Source organism: Chiloscyllium punctatum, chromosome 28 (genome assembly GCF_047496795.1).
Source record: "Chiloscyllium punctatum isolate Juve2018m chromosome 28, sChiPun1.3, whole genome shotgun sequence".
Lineage (NCBI taxonomy): Eukaryota > Metazoa > Chordata > Chondrichthyes > Orectolobiformes > Hemiscylliidae > Chiloscyllium > Chiloscyllium punctatum.
The window spans coordinates 13,903,772-13,924,791 of record NC_092766.1 but is presented as its reverse complement, the minus strand read 5'-3'; the positions used below and the strand labels follow the sequence as shown (position 1 = coordinate 13,924,791).

The following is a 21,020-nucleotide window of genomic DNA, read 5'->3' as shown; positions in this document are numbered from 1 at the left end:
CCTGAAACAGTACGTAGACAGGCCAACAAGGGGCGAGGCCACATTAGATTTGTTACTGGGTAATGAACCTGGCCAGGTGTTAGATTTGGAGGTAGGTGAGCACTTTGGTGATAGTGTCCACAATTTGGTTATGTTTACTTGAACGATGGAAAAGGACAGGTATATACTGCAGGACAAGAGTTATAGCGTGGGGAAAGGCAATTATGATGCCATTTGACAAGATTTAGAATGCATAGGATGGGGAAGAAAACTACAGGGGATGGGCACAATTGAAATGTGGAGCCTATTCAAAGAACAGCCACTGCGGATCCTTGATAAGTATGTACTGGTCAGGCTGGGAGGAAGTTGAGCGCGGGGGCCTTGGTTTACTAAGGAAGTTGAAACTCTTGTCAAGAGGAAGAAGGTGGCTTATGTTAGGATGAGATGTGATGGCTCAGTTAGGGCGCTTAAGATTTACAAGTTAGCCAGGAAAGACCTAAAGAGAGAGCTCAGAAGAGTCAGGAGGGGACATGAGAAGTCGTTGGCAGATTTGATCAAGGAAAACCCTATAGCTTTCTATAGGTATATCAGGAATAAAAGAATGCCTAGAGTAAGATTAGGGCCAAACAAGGAAAGCAGTGGGATTTATGTGTGGAGTCAGAGGAGATAGGGAAAGCACTAAATGAATACTCTTTGTCAGTATTCACACTAGAAAAAGACAATAATGTCGAGGAGAATACGGAGATACAGGCTACGAGACTAGGTGGGATTGAGGTTCATAAGGAGGAGATGTTAGCAATTCTGGAAAGTGTAAAAATAGATAAGTCCACTGGGCAGAATGGGATTTATTCAAGGATTCTCTGGGATGCCAGGGAGGAGATTGGCGAGCCTTTGGCTTTGGTCTTTTTGTCATCATTGTCTACAGGAATAGTGACAGAAGACTGGAGGATAGCAAATGTTGTTCCCTTGTTCAAGAAGGGGAGTAGAGACAACTCTGGGAATTATAGACCAGTGAGCCTTATTTCGGTTATGGGAAAAGTGTTGGAAAGGGTTATAAGAGATAGGATTTATAATCATCTCGAGAGGAATAAGCTGATAAGGGATAGTCAACCTGGTTTTGTGAAGGGTAGGTCATGGCTCACAAAGGGTTTAGATCAGAGTGGTGCTGGAAAAGCACAGCAGGTCAGGCAGCATCGGAGGAGCAGGAGAATCGATGTTTCGGGCAAAAGCCCTTCATCAGGAATAGCATCTGCAGTCCTCACTTTTGCCCATGCCTCACAAACCTTATTGAGCTTTTTAAGAAGGTGACCAAACAGGTCGATAAGGGTAAAGCGGTTGATTTGGTGTGTATGTTTTTCAGTAAGGCATTTAATAAGGTTCCCTATTGGCTATTGCACAAAATACGGAGGCATGGGATTGAGGGTGATTTAGCAGTTTGGATCAGAAATTGGCTTGCTGATAGAAGACAGGCTGACGTTGATGGGAAATATCTTGGAGTTCAGTTACTAGTGGTGTACCGCAAGGATCTGTTTTGTGTCCACTGCTGATTGTCATTTTTATAAATGACCTGGATGAAGGCATAGAAGGATGGGTTAGTAAATTTGCGGATGACACGAAGGTCGGTAGAGTAGTGGATGGGGATGAAGGATGTTGTAAGTTACAGAGGGACATAGATAAGCTGCAGAGCTGGGCTGAGAGGTGGCAAATGGAGTTTAATGCGGAAAAGTGTGAGATGATTCACTTTGAAAGGAATGCAGAGTATAGGGCTTATGGTAAGATTCTTTTGGTAGTGTAGATGAGCAGAGAGATCTCGGTGTCCATGTACATGGATCCTTGAAAGTTGCCACCCAGGTTGATAAAGTTGTTAAGGGGGCATACGGTGTGTTAGCTTTTATTAGTAGAGGGATTGAGTTTTGGAACCATGAGGTCATGCTGCAGCTGTACAAAACTCTGGTGTGGCCACACTTGGCTTTTTGTGTAGAGTTCTGGTCACTGTATTATAGGAAGGACGTGGAAGCTTTGGAAAGGGTTCAGAGGAGATTTACCAGGATATTGCCAGATATGGAGGGAAGGTCTCTCAAGGGAAGGCTGAGGGAACTGAGGCTGTTTTCAGAGAGAAGGTTGAGAGATGACTTAATTGAGACATATAAGATAATCAGAGGGTTAGATAGGTTGGACAGTGAGAGCCTTTTTCCTTGGATGGCGATGGCTAGCACAAGAGGACATAGCTTTAAGTTGAGGGGTGATAGATATAGAACATAGATCAATACAGCACAGAACAGGCCCTTCGGCCCACAATGTTGTGCCGAACATTTTTCCTAGCTTAAGCACCCATCCATGTACCTATCCAATTGCCGCTTAAAGGTCACCAATGATTCTGACTCTGCCACTCCCACAGGCAGTGCATTCCATGCCCCCACCACTCTCTGGGTAAAGAACCTACCCCAGACATCCCCACTATACCTCCCACCCTTCACCTTAAATTTATGTCCCCTTGTAACACTCTGTTGTACCCAGGGAAAAAGTTTCTGACTGTCAACTCTATCTATTCTTCTAATCATCTTATAAACCTCAAGTCACCTCAAGTCTATCAAGTCACCCCTCATCCTTCGCCGTTCCAATGAGAAAAGGCCTAGCACTCTCAACCTATCCTGGTACGACCTATTCTCCATTCCAGGCAACATCCTGGTAAATCTTCTCTGCACCCTCTCCAAGGCTTCCATATCTTTCCTAAAGTGAGGCGACCAGAATATAGGACAGATGTCAGAGATAATTTCTTTACTCAGAGAGTTGTAGGGGCATGGAATACCCTGCCAGCAACAGTAGTAGACTTGCCAACTTTAAGGGCATTTAAATGGTGATTGGATAGGCATATGGATGAGAGTGGAATAGTGTAGGTTAGGTGGGCTTCAGATTGGTTTCACACGTAAGGGCAACATCAAGGGCCTGTACTGCGCTGTAATGTTGTGTGTTCTAAAGAGCAGGAGCTGTCGTAGTGGGGGAAATGCAGCAGCCAATTTGTGCACAGCAAGCTCCCATAAACAGCAAGGCGGCAATGGCCCAGATTATCTGTAATTTGGTGTTGTTCAAGATAAATATTGACCAAACGGGGAGAACCTCCACCCCCGCATCTGATAATCTTCGAATAGCAGTTGTGGGATGTTTTAAATCTGCCCAAAAGGGGCAAAACCAAGCCTTAGCTTCTCATCCTAAAAGATGGCATCATCAGATGATGCTGTGAGGGGAATATTGGCTTATGGGCCTCAGTTTCTTCAGTTAGACTGGAACCTTTTTGACTCTGAGGTGACAGAGCACTGCTTGCTAACCTACAACTAATACAATGCAATACCATCATGGATACAGGAAAGGCGATAGACATGAGGTTTCACAGATATGGCCATATGGAAATGGCCACATACTGTAAGGAGGGTGGGAACGAGAGAGTAAACAGCCCTTGGATTGTTTGTATATCAGGGATAATAATGTGGAATTAGTCATAGAGTTGTACAGTACAGACACAGACCCTTCAGTCTATGTCGTCCAGATATCCTAAGTTCATTTTGTCCGATTTGCCAGCATCGGCCCATATCCCTTTACACCCTGCCTATTAATATATCCAGGTAAAAACAATCACTGCAGATGCTGGAAACCACATTTTGGATTAGTGGTGCTGGAAGAGCACAGCAGTTCAGGCAGCATCCGAGGAGCAGCAAAATCGACGTTTTGGGCAAAAGCCCTTCATCAGGCCTTTCAAATGTTGTAATTGTACCAGCCTCCACCACTCCTGCTGGCAGATCATTCCATACTTGCACCTCTGAGTGAAGAAGTTGTCCCTTAGGTCCCTTTTAAATTTTTCCCCTCTCACCCTAAACCTATGCCCCTCTAGTTTTGGACTCCCCTACCGATCTTGGCTATTCACCCTACTCGTGCCCCTCATGATTTTATAAACTTCAGTGAGGCCACCCCTCAGCCTCCGATGCTGCAGGAGAATAGCCCCAGCCTATTCAGCATCTCCCAATAGCTCAAATTCTCCAAGTCTGGCAACATCCTTGTAAATCTTTCCTGAACCCTTTCAAGTTTCACATCAGTAGCAGATTGTGTATTCTTTCAGGGCCAGTGTGGAACAGATCCTCAACTTACTAGTTCCTTTCAGTCAACAGCTTTAAATCCACCTTCCTCACAAATCTACCAATATCTCTCACAGCCTAGTTTGCTTAGCAAAACTATTGAGCTTGCTGGGGGTTTCATTTCCATCTGGCTGTAAAGTCATGTTGTAATTCAAGGATGGAAGCAGGGGCTAGCTCACCACGATCAATCAGTGTTATACATTGACTACTTGTGAGTATGCAGTGCTCATTATAGCAGGTCACAACTTCGGGAGCCCCACTTTGGAAAGGATAGAACATAGAAAAGTACAGCACAGAACAGGCCCTTTGGCCCACGATGTTGTGCCGAGGATTAATCCTAATGTGAAATAAAATAACCTAACCTACGCACCCCTCAATTCACTGCTATCCATGTGCATGTCCAGCAGTCGCTTAAATGTCCCCAATGACTCTGCTTCCACCACCACAGCTGGCAACGCATTCCATGCATTCACAACTCTCTGCGTAAAGAACCTTCCTCTGACGTTCTCTTCTATACCTGTCTCCTAATATCTTAAAACTATGACCCCTCGTGCCAGTCAATCCTGTCTTGGGGAAAAGTCTCTGGCTATTGACTTTATCCATGTCTCTCATTATCATGTATACTTTGATCAGGTCACCTCTCTTTCTCCTTCTGTCCAGAGAGAAGAGTCTGAGCTTAGTCAACCTCTCTTCATAAGGCAAGCCCTCCAGTCCAGGCAGCATCCTCTTTGCACCCTCTCCAAAGCCTCTGTATCTTTTCTATAGTAGGGCAACCAGAACTGGACACAATATTCCAAGTGTGGTCTCATCAGGGACTTGTACAGCTATAGCAAAACCTCGCAGCTCTTAAACTCAATCCCCCTGTTAAAGCCAAAACACCATATGCTTTCTTAATAACCATATCCACTTGGGTGGCAACTTTGAGGGATCTATGTACTTGAGTACCAGCGCACAGCTAAAAGATAGGGGAGAACATATGAAGGGAGGGCAACTGATGGCTCAATCACTGAATTTCACTCGGGAGTTCTGATGTCACGTACATGACCTTGTCCCCACTCTAGCAGGTGAAGAAGGAGACACAGCATCTACTTAATGTCCCTTATATATGGGACCTGTGCCTCTTAAAATATAGGTCTACCACTGTCTAATTAAATGGCTCAGCAGACTTCAAGGGATTAAATGGCCTCCTCCCATTCCTAGGTTGTCTCTTCACAACTGTGTCTTGTGTGAAACACACGAAACACTGGATTGACTGGGGAGAACACAAGACAATACAGCCCAGAGAGATTGTGCAAAATGGCTGCATCCAGCCTTTTCCTTCTACTTTCATCTTGTTGCAGCAATCCCCCACTACTGTCCAATCACAGAGCCCTGCTTCCCGAGTTGGAACAGAGGGTATAGGACCAGGAGTAGGCCGTTTGATCCCTCAAGCATACTGTACCACTCAACTAGATCATGGCTGTTCTTACACCTCAACATCATTTTCCTGCATTTCTTTATATCTAGAAATCTTACTGTGAATCAGTCTTGAATATACTCTGCAACTGAGCCTCCACAAGCCTCTGGAGATAAAGAATTCTGAAGATGCAGCACTTGCTGAGCAAATAAATTCCTCCTTGCCTGAATTGTAAGTGGCCAACTCCTTATTCTGAGACCGTTCCCTGGTTCCAGACCTTTCACACCCACTCAGCTACGGGGAAGCATCGTCCTGTTTTTCTGTCCCAACAAGAGCATTTTTCATTCTTCTAAACCCGAAAGGATACGGGTCCAGTCAATTTTATCTTTGCTCATAAGACAATACCGCCATCACTGGAATCAGTCTGGTAAACCTTCAGTGCACTTGCTCTGTGGGAGGCATATCCTTCCTTCGGTAAAGAGACAAAACCTGTATATGTGTGATCGCACTGAGTTCTTTACACCTGTACTCAAATCCTCTAGTGCTAAAGGCCAGTGCAGGAAGTAAAGTAGATTAACCTACGTCCACCACCAACCTAATTCAATAATGGGTGAACGACATTAGATTTGATTCCCTACTGTATGGAAACAGGCCATTTGGCTCAGCAAGTCCACACTGACCCTCCGAAGAGTAACCCACCCACTACCCTATATATACTCCTGACATGCTTTCTTTTCAGGGCAGCATGGTGGCTCAGTGGTTAGCATGGATGCCTCACAGCCCTGGGTTCAATTCCAGCCTCGGGCGACTGTCTGTGTGGAGTTTGCACATTCTCCCCCTGTGTCTGTATGGGTTTCCTCTGGGTGCTTCCTCTTTCCTCCCACAATCAGAAAGATGTGCAGGTCAGGTGAACTGGCTATGCTAAATTGCCCATAGTGTTAGGTGCATTAGTCAAGGGTAAATGGGTCTGGGTGGGTTACTCTTCGGAGGGTCGGTTTGGACTTGTTGGGCCGAAGGGCCTGTTTCTACACTGTAGGGAATCGAATCTAATGCACCTAACACTATGGACACTTTAGCATGACCAGTTCACCTGACCTGCACATCTTTGGATTGTGGGAGGAAACCCACGCAGACACAGGGAGAATGTGCAAACTCCATACAGACAGTCACCCGAGGCAGGAATCGAACCCAGGTCCCTGGCGCCATGAGGCAGCAGCGCTAACCCCTTAGCCACCGTGCCGCCAAAGTGCGCCAGAGGAAGTAGGGGAGAGATGAACACTCCGAGGAGTAATGCTGTGCTCCCCTTTGGCAGCCTATGCGCAGGAAAGAGGGGCATCGCTGAGAGTGGAGGGGAAAACCAGCCTTCGACCATGAGAGAATGGGGCTGCCGCAGCTACCAGAGTCACTATCGAGCTAACATGGAGCGAACTCAATGGAGGAAGAGACAGGAAATGAACGGAGACAGTTGTTCAGAGGAGATGATTAAGAGTATTGATTAGAAGTTGATTGGTTTGTTTACCTTCCCACTCAAATTCATTACCATTCTCCGGCAACTCAAATGATTCACTATCTGAAGGAGTATCTAATTCATCTAAATTTAGATCAGAGGAATCCCCTTCTGGTTCATCTGGAGTCCTTTCCTCGGAGCGTGTGGTCTCCCCATCGCCTTCCAGGGTCAAACTGATTGCTGGCGCAAGGAGTCGCTTTTTATGCTTGTTCCCACACAGTTGTAAAGTGTTGGGCGGCACTGAAGGAGAAATAAAGAGAAATGACTTAGAATCATGGAGATGTACAGCATGGAAACAGACCCTTCGGTCCAACTCGTCCATGCTGACCAGATATCCCAACCTAATCTAGTCCCATTTGCAGGCACTTGGCCCATAGCCCTCTCAACCCTTTATATTCACGTCACCATCCAGATGCCTTTTAAATGTTGTCATTGTATCAGACTCCACCACTTCCTTTGGCAGCTCATTCCATACACGTACCACCCTCTACGTGAAAAGGTTGCCTCTTCGGTCTCTTTTATATCTTTTCCCCTCTCACTCAAACCTATGCCCTCTAGTACTGGATGATTTGTCTATTCATCTTATCCATGTCCCTCATGATTTTATAAACCTCTACGAGGTCACCCCTCAGCCTCCGACGCTCCAGGGAAAGCAGCCCCAGCCTATTCAACCTCTCCCTGTAGCTCAAATCCTTCAATATTTTTTTTTTAGTAAAAATTACTGTCTGCTAAGTTGAGAGGAAGGATGGTCTCCAGTCAGGCCAGGCTTGTTTTCACTGGGAGCAGACACAGCCAAGGGGAGATGTGACTGAGGACTTTAAAAAATCATGACACTTTTAGATCTGGGCTTCCCACACTGCGGGTCCAAGAAGCATGGCAAACTGAAAATTCGGGGGTTGCAAGATCAGAGATGCAGAACTCTGCTGTTCTTCCTCTTCTGATTCTTCCTTGTACCCTTCAATAACATAAGAACTCAAGAACTAGGAGCAGGAATAGACAATTATAGTGTCATAGAGTTGTCCAGCACAGAGACAGGTCCTTCGGTTCAACTCATCCTCGCTGACCAGATATCCTAAATTAATCTCGTCCCATTTTCCAGGAGGAAACTCAAGAGACCTGGGGATTCAAGGTACATAATTGTTTTGAAGTTTGCATCACATATAGGTGGGGTGGTTAAGAAGGCATTTAGCACACTTGCCTTCATTGATCAGACCTTTGAGTATAAGAGCTGGGACATTATGTTGAGGTTGTACAGGACATTAGTGAGGCCTCTTCTGGAGTACTGTGTCCAGTTCTGGTCTCCCTGTCAATAGGCAGGATGCTATTAAGCTGGAGAGCGTTCAGAAGAGATTTACCAGGATGTTGCTACATATGGAGTGTTTGAGTTATAAGGAGAAGGTGGTTAGGTTGGGACCTTTTTCACTGGAGCGCAGAAGGTTGAGGGGTGACCTTGTAGAGGTTTTAAAAATCATCAGAAGGTTAGATAAGATGAATGGTAGGTGTCTTTTCTCTCGAGTGGAAGATTTCAAGATTGGGGACATATTTTTAAGATAAGAGTTTACAAAGACAGGAGGGGAATTTTTTTTTAAAAACGCAGAGCAGTTTGCCTGTGGAATGAACTGAGGAAATGGTGGATGTAGTTATAGTTACAATGTTTAAAAGACATTTTGATAAGCAATGAATAAGACAGTATTTGGAGAGATATGGACGAGGAGCAGGCAGGTAGGACTAATTTCATTTGGGATTATGTTTGATTAGATTAGATTAGATTAGATTAGAGTGTGGAACCAGTCCACACCGACCCTCCGAAGAGTAACCCACCCAGACCCATTTCCCCTCTGACTAATGCACCTAATACTACAGGCAATTTAGCATGGCCAATTCACCTGACCTGCACGTCTTTGGACTGTGGGAGGAAACCAGAGCACCTGAAGGAAATCCACACAGGCACGGGGAGAATGTGCAAACTCCACACAGACAGTCACCCAAGGTGGGAATTGAACCTGGGACCCTGGTGCTGTGAGGCAGCAGTGCTAACCACTGAGTCACTGTGCTACCCCATGTGGACTGGTTGGACCGAAGGGTCTGTTCCGTGCTTGATGACTCGTTGACTGTAGAAACAGTTATTATGGGAACATAGGACCTAGGCTGAAGAGATTAAACAGTCTATTCCTGTCTGCCATTCAATAAAATCTGGTTGTGGCTTCATCTCCACTTTCCTCTCTGTCCCTGTCCCATAACTTCCTGGCTGATGTTTGAATCAAGAATAACTCAACCTTGAATATATTAAATGACAGAGCCTTCACTGATCTCTGGGCAGTGCTCTCTGGTCTCCCGCCCACCTTAAAAGCAGGAATTAGGAAACAGGAGTAGATCACTTGGATCCTCAAGCCTGTTCCACCAATCACTAAGATCGTGGCTGATCTGATTACTCCAGGTTCCCACCATTCCTGATAGCATTTCATCCCCTTGCTTATCAACCACTTATCCACTTCTGTCTTCAAAAACATTGTGCTCCCTCTTCAGGAAGAGTTCCAAAAACTCAGAGGGAAAAACTAATTCTTACCTGCTTCTATATTCATTGGAATTTAGAAGAATGTGGAAAAAAGATCCTATAGAAATCTATACAACAATGAAGGGAATAGATAAGATCTAAACAGGGAGGCTGTTTTCACTGGGGGGTGAAACTAGAATGAGGGGACGTGGCCTCTAAATAAGGAGAGAACAGATTTAGGACTGAGCTGAGCTTCTTCATCCAGAGGGTTGGGAAGCTGTGGGATTCCCTGCCCAGTGAGGAAGTTGAGGCTACCTCATTGAGTATTTTTAAGGCATCGATAGATGGATTTTTGGGTTATGGTGGAGCTGAGTCCACAAAAAGATCAGCCATAGTTTTATTGAATGGTGAAGCAGGCATGACAGGCCAATGGCCTACTCCTGCTCCTGTTTATTATGTTCAACTTACTCTTCTAAAAGTAACAACTACATGGCTGAATAGCCTCCTATGTTGTACGATTCTGCCTGTGTCTGCACTGGGAAGTGGGACATTTTTGCGTGGGTTTAAAAAATGTCAAGAATTCTTCGCTTCGGAGGGAAAGCTTGACGCAGACTACAGGAGGCCAGTCAAGAGTGATAAAGGAGCTCAGAATTTCAAGGTATTCAGGAGTTTTCCCGGAACATCAGCAGGTGTTAGTTAGACTGAACGGGCTGTGTAGCGTAAGGCCATGAGCCCTCATTCATCCATGCCTGGAGATTGCACTGCTGATTGATCTCACGTTCTGTTTCTGTCCTCACCTCGTGACATTTTGCTAAATACTCTGTTTTCAAATCACAGTACTTAGCTGTAATTTCGGTCAGACTCACTTAATTCTGAGCAGCTGAAAAGGGAAGTGCACAGAGGCACACTGTTACTTCGAGAGGCTTCTCCATCATTCCTCAGCGCATTCCTTGCTTGTATTACAGCTCCATCTCATTTGAGTTTCTAGGCCTTACAAAGGAACTACAGAAACCCAGTGGTACAGTGGTCATGTCACTGGACTAGTAATATAACATTCCTACAGGCCATTCGGTCCATCGAGTCTACAAGACCCTCTGAAGAGCATTCCACCATGATCCCACCACCGTCACCCCACCCTGTCCCTGTATCCTGCATTTTCCATTGCTAACCCTCCCTAACCCGCACATCATTGGACACGATGGGCAATTTAGCATGGCCAACCCACCCTAATCTGCACATCTTCTGGCCGTGGGAGGAAAACAAAGCATCCAGAGAAAACCCACACAGACACAGGGGGATAACGTGCAAACTCCACACAGACAGTCGCCCACGGCTGGAATCGAACCCAGGTCCCTTTGTTGCTGCGAGACAGTAGTGCTTACCACTGTGCTGCCCAATAGAGAATCCCAAGTTGATGATCTGGGTAAATGGGTTAGAATCCTGCCATGGCAGGTGGTAAAATTTGAATTCAGTACAAATATGGGATTTTTTTAAAAAACTGATCAATTATTGTAAAAATGGTTCACTAATGTTCTTTAAAATGAGGGAATCTGCCATCTTTACATGGTCTGGCCTATATCCTGAACCTATTTTACCTTCTCACAAGGTGCAGTTGAGTCTCAACTGCTCTGTGCCCAATGAGGGATGGACAGTAAATGCCTTCCTAGATCGTGACAATCACATCCCATAAACGAATGAAAGAACAGTTTCTTTAGGTGGGTGTGAAGAGAAGAAATTAGTCTGGTAGCAATGGTCATTGAAGAAGCAGGAGGAGCTAACCATCAATGGTAGGTCCTTGCTGAATAATAAGGCGCTCTCTCTCTCTCTCTCTCTCTCTCTCTCCACACACACACACAGACAGAGACAGACACACACACGCATATACAGAGACAGACACAGACAGACACTTATACTGATATTCACACTTTTCCATATACACCCAGTATCATTACCCGGTCTGTTGCTATCTGTATTGGCATTCAGTTCATCCTCTGTCACAGCCTCATTGTCTTCTGGAAGAGGTCTGTAGGTTGGAAAAAAGAATATGCACGGTGGTTACAGCATGGAAGGAGTCCATTTGGCCCATTGTGTTTGCGCCAGTTCTTTGACTCAGCATTTCACTCGGTGCTGTTTTCCCACCTTAACCCAGTAACCCTGCACATTCATTCCTTATAGATTCAGACAGTCTATTCCCAATGCTATGATCCACCTATGAAGGTATATTCATACCTGTGACATCCTGCCAACATTACATTAAATATTTAACCCAGGGGAACACAGCAACAATTACAATCAGTGCACAAAAGTTTGTAGCAGGACAGTGCATGTTTCAATGGAAAGAAGTCTGTTTGACTTTAGACTAACTGCACAGCAACCCAGAATTTTACTGGAAGCGTCGATTTGTAATTTGACTGATCATAGTCTGATCACAAGACTGATCATAATGCTTGCTATGTATTTTACAACCAGTTTAAAGTTTAACGTTGATAATAGTTAAAAGTTTGATTAGTTGTTTGGGCAGGCCAGGCACAGTTACCGGTACCACATTCATCAAGTTTAACTCTTGCCTCTTTGTCCTCAGAATGTAGTACCCCAACTATTGATTGCATCTCCTGTCAATGCAGCTTCTCGGATAACAATCTACTTCCCTCCTTTAAAGCTCAATTGAACCTGCCTCCACCACAATCTCTGGCTGTACATTAGAGTCATAGAGCTGTACAGCATGGAAACAGACCCTTCGGTTCAATCCATCCATGCCGACCAGATATCCCAACCCAATCTAGTCCCACCTGCCAGCACCCGGCCCATATCCCTCCAAACCCTTCCTATTCATATACCCATCCAAATGTCTTTTAAATGTCGCAATTGTACCAGCCTCCACCACTTCCTCTGGCAGCTCATTCCATACACGTATCACCCTGTGTGAAAAAGTTGCCCCTTAGGTCTCTTTTATACCTTTCTCCTCTCACCCTAAACCTATGCCCTCTAGTTCTGGACTCCCACATTCCAGGGAAAAGACTTTGCCTATTTATCCTATCCATGCCCCTCATGCTTTTGTAAACCTCTGTAAGGTCACCCCTCAGGAGAAAGTGAGGACTGCAGATGCTGGAGATCAGAGCTGAAAATGTGTTGCTGGAAAAGCGCAGCAGGTCAGGCAGCATCCAAGGAGCAGGAGAATCAACGTTTCGGGCATGAGCCCTTCTTTAGGAAGGCACAAGGTCACCCCTCAGCCTCCGATGCTCCATGGAAAACAGCCCCAGCCTGTTCAGCCTCTCCCTGTAGCTCAAATGCTCCAACCCCGGCTACATCCTTGTAAACCTTTTCTGAACCCTTTCAAGTTTCACAATATCTTTCCAATAGGAAGGAGACCAGAATTCTGGACCTTACCAAAAAAGGCACTGTACAAATGCATTCTCTGACTGCGTGGAATGGACGAAATACCAGGCATCTGCTTCTTCGCTTGCCCTTTGACCCAGATCATTGAAACTCACTTTCTTGGCATTTGACCGTGCAAGAGGATATCTTGTTACATGAATATAGTTCACTGGACAGCATGGCTTTATCAGTTTGGAGGGTGACTATTTAAAACCAAGAAAGGAAGACAGCAATTTTATAATTGCTGCTTAAAATCAGGAATCTGCTACTCTCATTCTCCAGTTTCACATTTCACCTCTACTTAGGAAGCAGGTGAACAAAGTGAAGGGGGTGGAATGGTGGCTCAGTGATTAGCACTGCTACCTCACAGTGCCAGGGATCCGGGTTTGATTCCCCCCTTCAGGGGACTGTCTGAGTGGAGTTTGCACATTCTCCCCCCATGTCTGTGTGAGTTTCCTCCGGGTGCTCCCGTTTCCTCCCACAGTCCAAAAATACCCAGGTAAGGGTGGATTGGCCATGCTAAATTGTCCCGTAGTGCCCAGGGATGTGCAGGTTAGGGTGGATTGGCCATGCTAAATTGTCCTGTAGTGCCCAGGGATGTGCAGTTTAGGGTGGATTGGCCATGCTAAATTGTCCCGTAGAGTCGGGGATGTGCTGTTAGGTGCATTAGTCAGGGGTAAATATAGGATAATGGGGTAGGGGAATGGGTCTCGGTGGGTTACTCTTTGGAGGGTCGCTGTGAGGGATTCTATGGAACGACTGCATTAAAAACAAAAATCAAAATTGCAGGAAAAGCTCAGCAGGTCTGGTAGCATCTGTGGACAGAAAAGCAGAGTTAATGTTTTGGATCGAGTGACCTTTCCTCAGAACTGCAGACGCACGCCGACTTTATAGAGTCGCAGAGCATGGAAACAGACCCTTCGGTCCAACCAATCCATGCTGACCATAATCCCAAACTAACAACTGGATGCTGAGCTTTTCCAGCAATCTCTAATTTTGTTCCTGATTTACAGTATCCACAGTTCTCTTGGTTTTTATTTTGATTGTATTAAAGGGATCCGCAACAAGTTAAAATTAAATGCAGAGAAAGGAGTCATTCCCTTTGAAAATAAACTGCAAGCCCCCCCCACCACCCCAATCATTGTAGAAACACACAGAAGACATGCTCTTACTTTGGAAATTCCTCATCCTGCCACTCTTCCCGGAGTTCCATATCCTCGATCCTAACGCCTGGAGAGCTTGGATTCTCCAAATGTTCCTTCGGTATGCTGAAACAGTAAAGATGGTCATGAGCCCTGGGTCTGCCAACTTTGCAAACTCTAGGGGGGGTTAATAAAATAGTGAGGGGTATAGATAAGGTAAACGGCAGGTGTCTTTTCCCTAGAGTGGGGGATTTCAATACCACAGGGCGTATTTTTAAGGGGAGATTAGATTAGATTAGATTCCCTTCAGTGTGGAAACAGGCCCTTTGGCCCACCAAGTCCACACCGACCCTCCGAAGAGTAACCCACCCAGACCCGTTTCCCTCTGACTAATGCACCTAACACTATGGACAATTTACCACAGCCAATTCGTCTGACCTGCACATCTTTGGACTGTGGGAGGAAACCAGAGCACCCGGAGGAAACCCACACAGACACAGGGAGAATATGCAAACTCCATACAGACAGTGCCCAAGGCCGGAATCAAACCTGGGACCCTGCTGCTGTGAGGCAGCTATGCTAACCACTGAGCCACCATGCCACCCAATGTCCAGAGTGGGAAGAGGAGAACGATTTCCAAAAAAGATATGGTGGGCGGGCAACCTCTTTGAAAACAGAGGGTGGTTCACGTGTGGAATGAACTTCCTGAGGGAGTGGTTGGTGTGGGTACGCTGACATTAATTAAAAAAACATTTGGATAAGTACATGAATAAAACATATTTGGAAAGATTTGAGTCAACCACAGGCAGGTGGGACCACTTTAGTTTGGGATTACATACGGCATGGACTGGTTGGACCGAAGGGTTTGTTTCCGTGCTGTACGACCCTGGAAGGGTCAGAATGTGTCCATGTGCTCGTGGTGTGTGGTGGTCAGAGGGCATCAGTATTTTGGTCACGAAACTGCCACAGCTTTCAGACTGAGTTAGAACAGCCACGTTGCCATCCCTTTTAAATCTCCAACCCACATGGAGGTGGCTCAGTGGTTAGCACTGCTGCCTCACAGCACCAGGGACCTGGGTTCAATTCCAGCCTCTGGCAACAGTCTGTGTGGAGTTTGCATATTCTCCCTCCGTGTCTGCATGGGTTTCCTCTCACAATCCAAAGACCTGCAGGTTAGGTGAAATTGGCCACACTAAATTGCCCACAGTGTTCAGGGATGTGTAGATTAGGTGCATTAGTCAGGGATAAATATGGGTTTGGGTGGGATACTTTTGGGAGGGTTTGTGTGGACTTGTTGGGCTGAAGGGCCTGTTTCCACACTGTAGGGATTCTAATTCTCACATCTAACAGCTCTGCATCTCCTCCCACACCTTCAGCCTTTTACCGATCTCTCCTCATTGACCCCACAGACAACAATGATCACACCTTGAAAACGGGGACAAGGTAAGGAAAGGGGAAAGGTTTGGGAAGTGGTGTGTCAGTGTCTCCCATTACCAACAGCATTGTCAAGGAGGAGGTGCTGACCTTGTGTGAGCTCCTAAAGGCTTCACTGCCCCCCAAGTCAGGTGGTGTGGGCTCGACACCCCACACTAGAGACTGGAGCAGAAATCCCAGGTTAATGCTCCAGGCACAATGCTGGTGGAACGGCAAGTGACCGAAGGTCAGCACTGCACTGTCAGCAGGAAGGAAAAAAAACTGAGGGGGTAGGAGGGAAGTGAACTCTTAGAGTCAGAGAGACGTACAGCACAGAAACTGACCCTTCGGTCCAACTCGTCCATGCCGACCAGATATCCCAATTCAATCTAGACCCATTTGCTAGCACCGGCCCATATCCCTCCAAACCCTTCCTATTCATGTCCCCATCCAGATGCCTTTTAAATGCTGTAATAGTACCAGCCTCTACCACTTCCTCTGGCATCTCATTCCATACAAGCACCACCCTCTGCGTGAAAATGTTGCCCCTTAGGTGCCTTTTATATCTTTCCCCTCTCACCCTAAACCTATGCCCCTCTAGTTCTGGACTCCTCCACCCCAGGGAAAAGACCTTGTCTTTTTACCCTATCCATGCCCCTCAGGATCTTATAAACCTCTATAAGGTCACCACTCAGCCTCTGACGCTCTAGGGAAAACAGTCCCAGCCACTCCCTGTAGCTTAAATCCTCCAACCTGGGCAACGTCCTTGTAATCTTTTCTGAACCCTTTCAAGTTTCACAACATCTTTCTGACCAAGGTCATTAAAATTCTGCAAGGTCTCAATCGATCTAGAGATGTTTTCACTTTTTTTTAATTAAAAGGAGGGAGAGTAAGGGCCAGTCGAACTATGTGGCCATCAATTTAAGACTATCATGAATAAATCCAATCAGGAATTCAGTAGAATCGTCCTCACCCAGAGGACAATTATGCCGAATCTGCTCCAACAGGGAGTGGTTGAGGCAAACACCAGAACTGCATTGAATGAGAAGCTGGACAAACATGAGGGAGAAAAGGAATAGAGGGATAGGATGACGAGGTATAGTAAACATTAACATGGAGCTGAATGACCTACCAGTTTGACATAATCCCATACATTTCTTCTATACAGCATAAGCACCAATAGACAAGAGATTCCCGACAACACAGCCACACCTGTGTGTGTGTGTGTGTGTGTGTGAGAGAGACAGAGAGAGAATGAGAGTGTGTGTGTGTGTGTGTGTGTGTGTGTGTGTGTGTGAGTGAGAGCACGCGTGTGAGAGTGTGTGTGTGTCTGTGTGAGAGTGTGTGTGTGTGAGAGAGTGTGTGTGTGTGTGGGGAGAGCATTTGTTTTCTTAGTAAATGCTGGCTAGTTTTTAAAAAATTATCTTGCGCTCTTAAACAAACACACAGGCCCAAGCTTATTTACAATGTGGAACAATTAAACTGAAAGCGAGCTGTGAGCGAGAGAGAAAGAGATTTTCCAGTTAACTGCATCAACATTGATGGAGTACTTCAATTATTTAGCATTTAGCATGTGCAATAAGGCAGGAAGTTTCCAGAAACAGTGAGTACTGGAGCTTAGGATTGAGCTGGGTTTTAAAGTCTTCTGTATTAATTTGAGAAAATTAAAAACCAGTCATTGTGGTTGTCGTTATGCCTGCCACACTCAATCCGTCTACCTTTGAAGAGAAACAGATTTTTAAACATAAAACTTCTACCATTTGGAAGGATAAGGGCAGCAAATACATGGGAACATCACCACATGCAAATTCTCCTCCAAGACATGTGTCATTCTGACTTAGAATTAAATGGGCTGCTTCTTTGGTACCCCTGGGTCAATATTGATTAGATTAGCTTCCCTACAGTATGGAAACAGGCCCTTTGGGCCAACAAGTCCATACCAACCCTCCAAAGCGTAGCTCATCCAGACCCATTTCTCAACCCTATATTTACCCCTGGCACCTGACCTGCACATCTTTGTGACTGTGGGAGGAAACCGGAGCACCCGGAGGAAACCCACACAGACAATGGGAGAATGTGCAAACTCCACACAGAATGTTGCCCAAGTCTGGAGTCGAACCTGGGTCCCTGGTGTGGTGAGGCAGCAGCGCTAACCACTGAGCCACCATGCCACCCCAAACTGTGGTACTGTCTCCCCCAGTAGTACTGTGGATGGTACCTGAACCACACAACAAGGCACCCCCTTCTCAAGGGGCAATGTCCACATCCCCTGAACAAACGTTTTAAAAAGATGGGATTCAGACCCTCCTTGTACATCGGGGGCTTAAAATGGCTGGGTTTCTTCCACATTCTCCCCATTGTGAGTGAAAACGTTTCTCTTGAATTTCCGATTGCATTTACATTCTATTGATGATGACTCCCCCCACCGCCAGAGTTCCGCTCCTCTTGGTGCTGGATCCTCTACTTTTCATCACTTATATAAATGAATTGGATGTGAGCATAAGAGGTATAGTTAGTAAGTTTGCAGATGTCACCAAAATTGGAGGTGTAGTGGACAGCGAAGAGGGTTACCTCAGATTACAACAGGATCTTGATCAGACTGGCCAATGGGCTAAGAAGAGGCAGATGGAAATAAATTCAGATAAATGTGAGGTGCTGTATTTTGGGAAAGCAAATCTTAAGCAGGACTTACACACTTAATAGTAAGGTCCTGGGGAGTGTTGCTGAACAAAGACATCTTGGAGTGCAGGTTCATAGCTCCTTGAAAGTGGAGTCGCCGGTATATAAGATAGTGAAGAAAGTGTTTGGTATGCTTTCTTTTATTGGTCAGAGTATTGAATACAGGAGTTGGGAGGTCATGTTGCGGCTGTACAGGACATTGATTAGGCCGCTGTTGGAATATTGCGTGCAATTCTGGTCTCCTTCCTATCAGAAAGATGTTGTGAAACTTGAAAGGGTTCAGAAAAGATTTTCAAGGATGTTGCCAGGGTTGGAGGATTTGAGTTATAGGGCTGAACAGACTGGGGCTGTTTTCCCTGGAACACCGGAGGCTGAGGGGTGACCTTATAGAGGATTACAAAATCGTGAGGGGCATGGATAGGATAAATAGACAAGTCTTTTCCCTGCGGTGGGGGAATCCAAAACTAGAGGGCATAGGTTTAGGGTGAGAGGGGAAAGATATAAAAGAGACCTCAGGGGCAACGTTTTCACACAGAGGGTAGTACGCGTATGGAATGAGCTGCCAGAGGAAGTGGTGGAGGCTGGTACAATTGCAACATTTCAGAGGCATTTGGATGGGTATATGAATAGGAAGGGTTTGGAGGGATATGGGCCAAGTGCTGGCAAGTGGGACGAGATTGGGTTGGGATATTTGGTCGGCATGGACGGTTTGGACCAAAGGGTCTGTTTCCATGCTGTACATCTCTATGACTCTATATCTGACGGTGCTCACTCAGTATGGTGTTCAGGTCATCTGAAAGCTATTTTTAAAAACGAAGGTAGAGCAGAGGATAAGTTCAAGGGCATCAGACAGAGTCAGAGTTGTGCAGCACAGATACAGACCAACTTGTCCATGCCGACCAGATATCCTAAATTAATCTAGTCCCATTTGCTACCATTTGGGCCATATCCGTCTAAACCCTTCCTACGGTAAGAGCGCAGGTAAGTGAGACTGAGTCCATGACAAGATCAGCCTTGATCTTATTGTATGGCAGAGCAGGCTCGAAGGGCCGGACTTATGTATTCATATACCCATCTCGATGCCTTTTGAATGTTGCAGTTGTACCAGCCTCCACCACTTCCTCTGACAGCTCATTCCACACACGCACCACCCTCTGCGTGAAAAGTTTGCCCCTTTGGTCTCTTTCAAATCTTCCCCCTCTCAACCTAAACCTATGCCCTCTAGTTTTGGACTCTGTTGCCTTGAGGAAAAGTCCTCATCTATTCACTCTATCCATGCCCCTCCTGATTTTATAAACCTCTATAAAGGTCACTCCCTTAGCCTCCGATGCTCCAGGGAAAATATCCACAGCCTGTTCAGCCTCTCCCAATAGCTCAACCCCTCCAACCCTGGCAATATCCTTGTAAATATTTTGTGAACCCTTTGAAGTTTCACAACATCCTTCAATACAGTTTCATGAAAGATAAACCATGTTTGACCAAGCTATTGGAGTTCTTTGCGGTGGTAAAGTGCTGTGGATAAAGAGAAACTGGTCGACATACTGTACTTAGATTTCAAGAAGGCATTTAGTAAGGTATCAGGGAAAATAAAAGCCTGTAATATAAGGGGTAGCAAATTGGCAATATAGGATATTGGCCAGCTAACAGAAAGCAGGGAGTAGCAATAAATAGTTTTTCTGTTTGTTGAATCACAGAAAACATTTGTGCAAGCATAAATCACAAGAGAACTAGAACAGTAAGTAACAAAGGCAAATGGAATCTTAGCAATTAGAGTCATAGAGATATGTACGGCACGGAAACAGACTCTCCGGTCCAACCTGTCCATGCCAACCAGATATCTCAACCCAATCTAGTCCCACCTGCAGCACCCAGCCCATATTCCTCCAAACCCTTCCTATTCATATACCCATCCAAATGTCTTTTAAATGCTGTAATTGTACCAGCCTCCACCACTTCCTCTGGCAGCCCATTCCACACACGCACCACCCAAAGTTGCCCCTTAGATCTCTTTTATATCTTTCCCCTCTCACCCTAAACCGACTCCCCCGCCCCAGGGAAATGACTTTGTCTATTTATCCTATCTATGCCCCTCATAATTTTATAAACCTCTATAAAGGTCACCCCCAGCCTCTGACACTCCAGGGAAAACAGCCCCAGCCTATTCAACCTCTCCCTATAGCTCAAATCCTCCATCCTTGTAAATCTTTTCTGAACCATTTCAAGTTTCACAACATCTCTCAGATAGGAAGGAGACCAGAATTGCATGCAATATTCCAACAGTGACCTGACCAATGTCCTGTACAGCCGCAGCATGACCTCCCAACTCCTGTACTCAATACTCTGACCAATAAAAGAAAGCATACCAAATGCCTTCTTCACTATCCTATCTACCTGCGATTCCACTTTCAAGGAACTATGAACCTGCACTCCAACATCTCTTTGTTCAGCAACTCTCCCTAGGACCTTACCATTAAAGTGTGTAAGTCCTGCTAAGGTTTGCTTTCCTAAAATGCAGCACTTTGCATTTATCTAAATTAAACTCCATCACAGCCCATTGGCCCATCTGATCAAGATCCCATTGTAATCTGAAGTAACCTTCTTCACTGTCCACTACACCTCCAATTTTGGTGTCATCTGCAAACTCACTAAGTATACTTCTTATGCTCACATCCAAATCATTTATATAAATGATGAAAAGTAGACGACCCAGCACCAATCCTTGTGGCACTCCACTGGTCACACACCTCCAGTCTGAAAATCAACCCTCCACCACCACCCTCTGTCTTCTACCTTTGAGCCAGTTCTGTATCCAAATGGCTAGTTCTCCCTGTGTTCCATGAGATCTAACCAGTCTCCCATGGGGAACCTTGTCGAACGCCTTACTGAAGTCCATAGAGTCACGTCAACT

General features: G+C 45.6%; 1 protein-coding gene across 5 annotated transcripts in view; it reads right to left on the bottom strand.

Annotated features, from left to right (window-relative positions):
• The window catches only part of bnipl (BCL2 interacting protein like), a 67,115-nt gene that overhangs the window by 17,430 nt on the left and 28,665 nt on the right, over window positions 1-21,020 (bottom strand). For 4 of the 5 annotated variants that reach the window (XM_072548943.1, XM_072548941.1, XM_072548945.1 and 1 more), the window contains exons 2-4: window positions 14,051-14,146; window positions 11,456-11,526; window positions 7,022-7,249 (exon numbers count right to left, since the gene is read on the bottom strand). In XM_072548943.1, the coding sequence (XP_072405044.1) occupies window positions 7,022-7,249; window positions 11,456-11,526; window positions 14,051-14,146 (395 nt within the window). The remainder of the gene's footprint in view (window positions 1-7,021; window positions 7,250-11,455; window positions 11,527-14,050; window positions 14,147-21,020) is intronic. The other variant, XM_072548942.1, reaches the window with a different exon arrangement.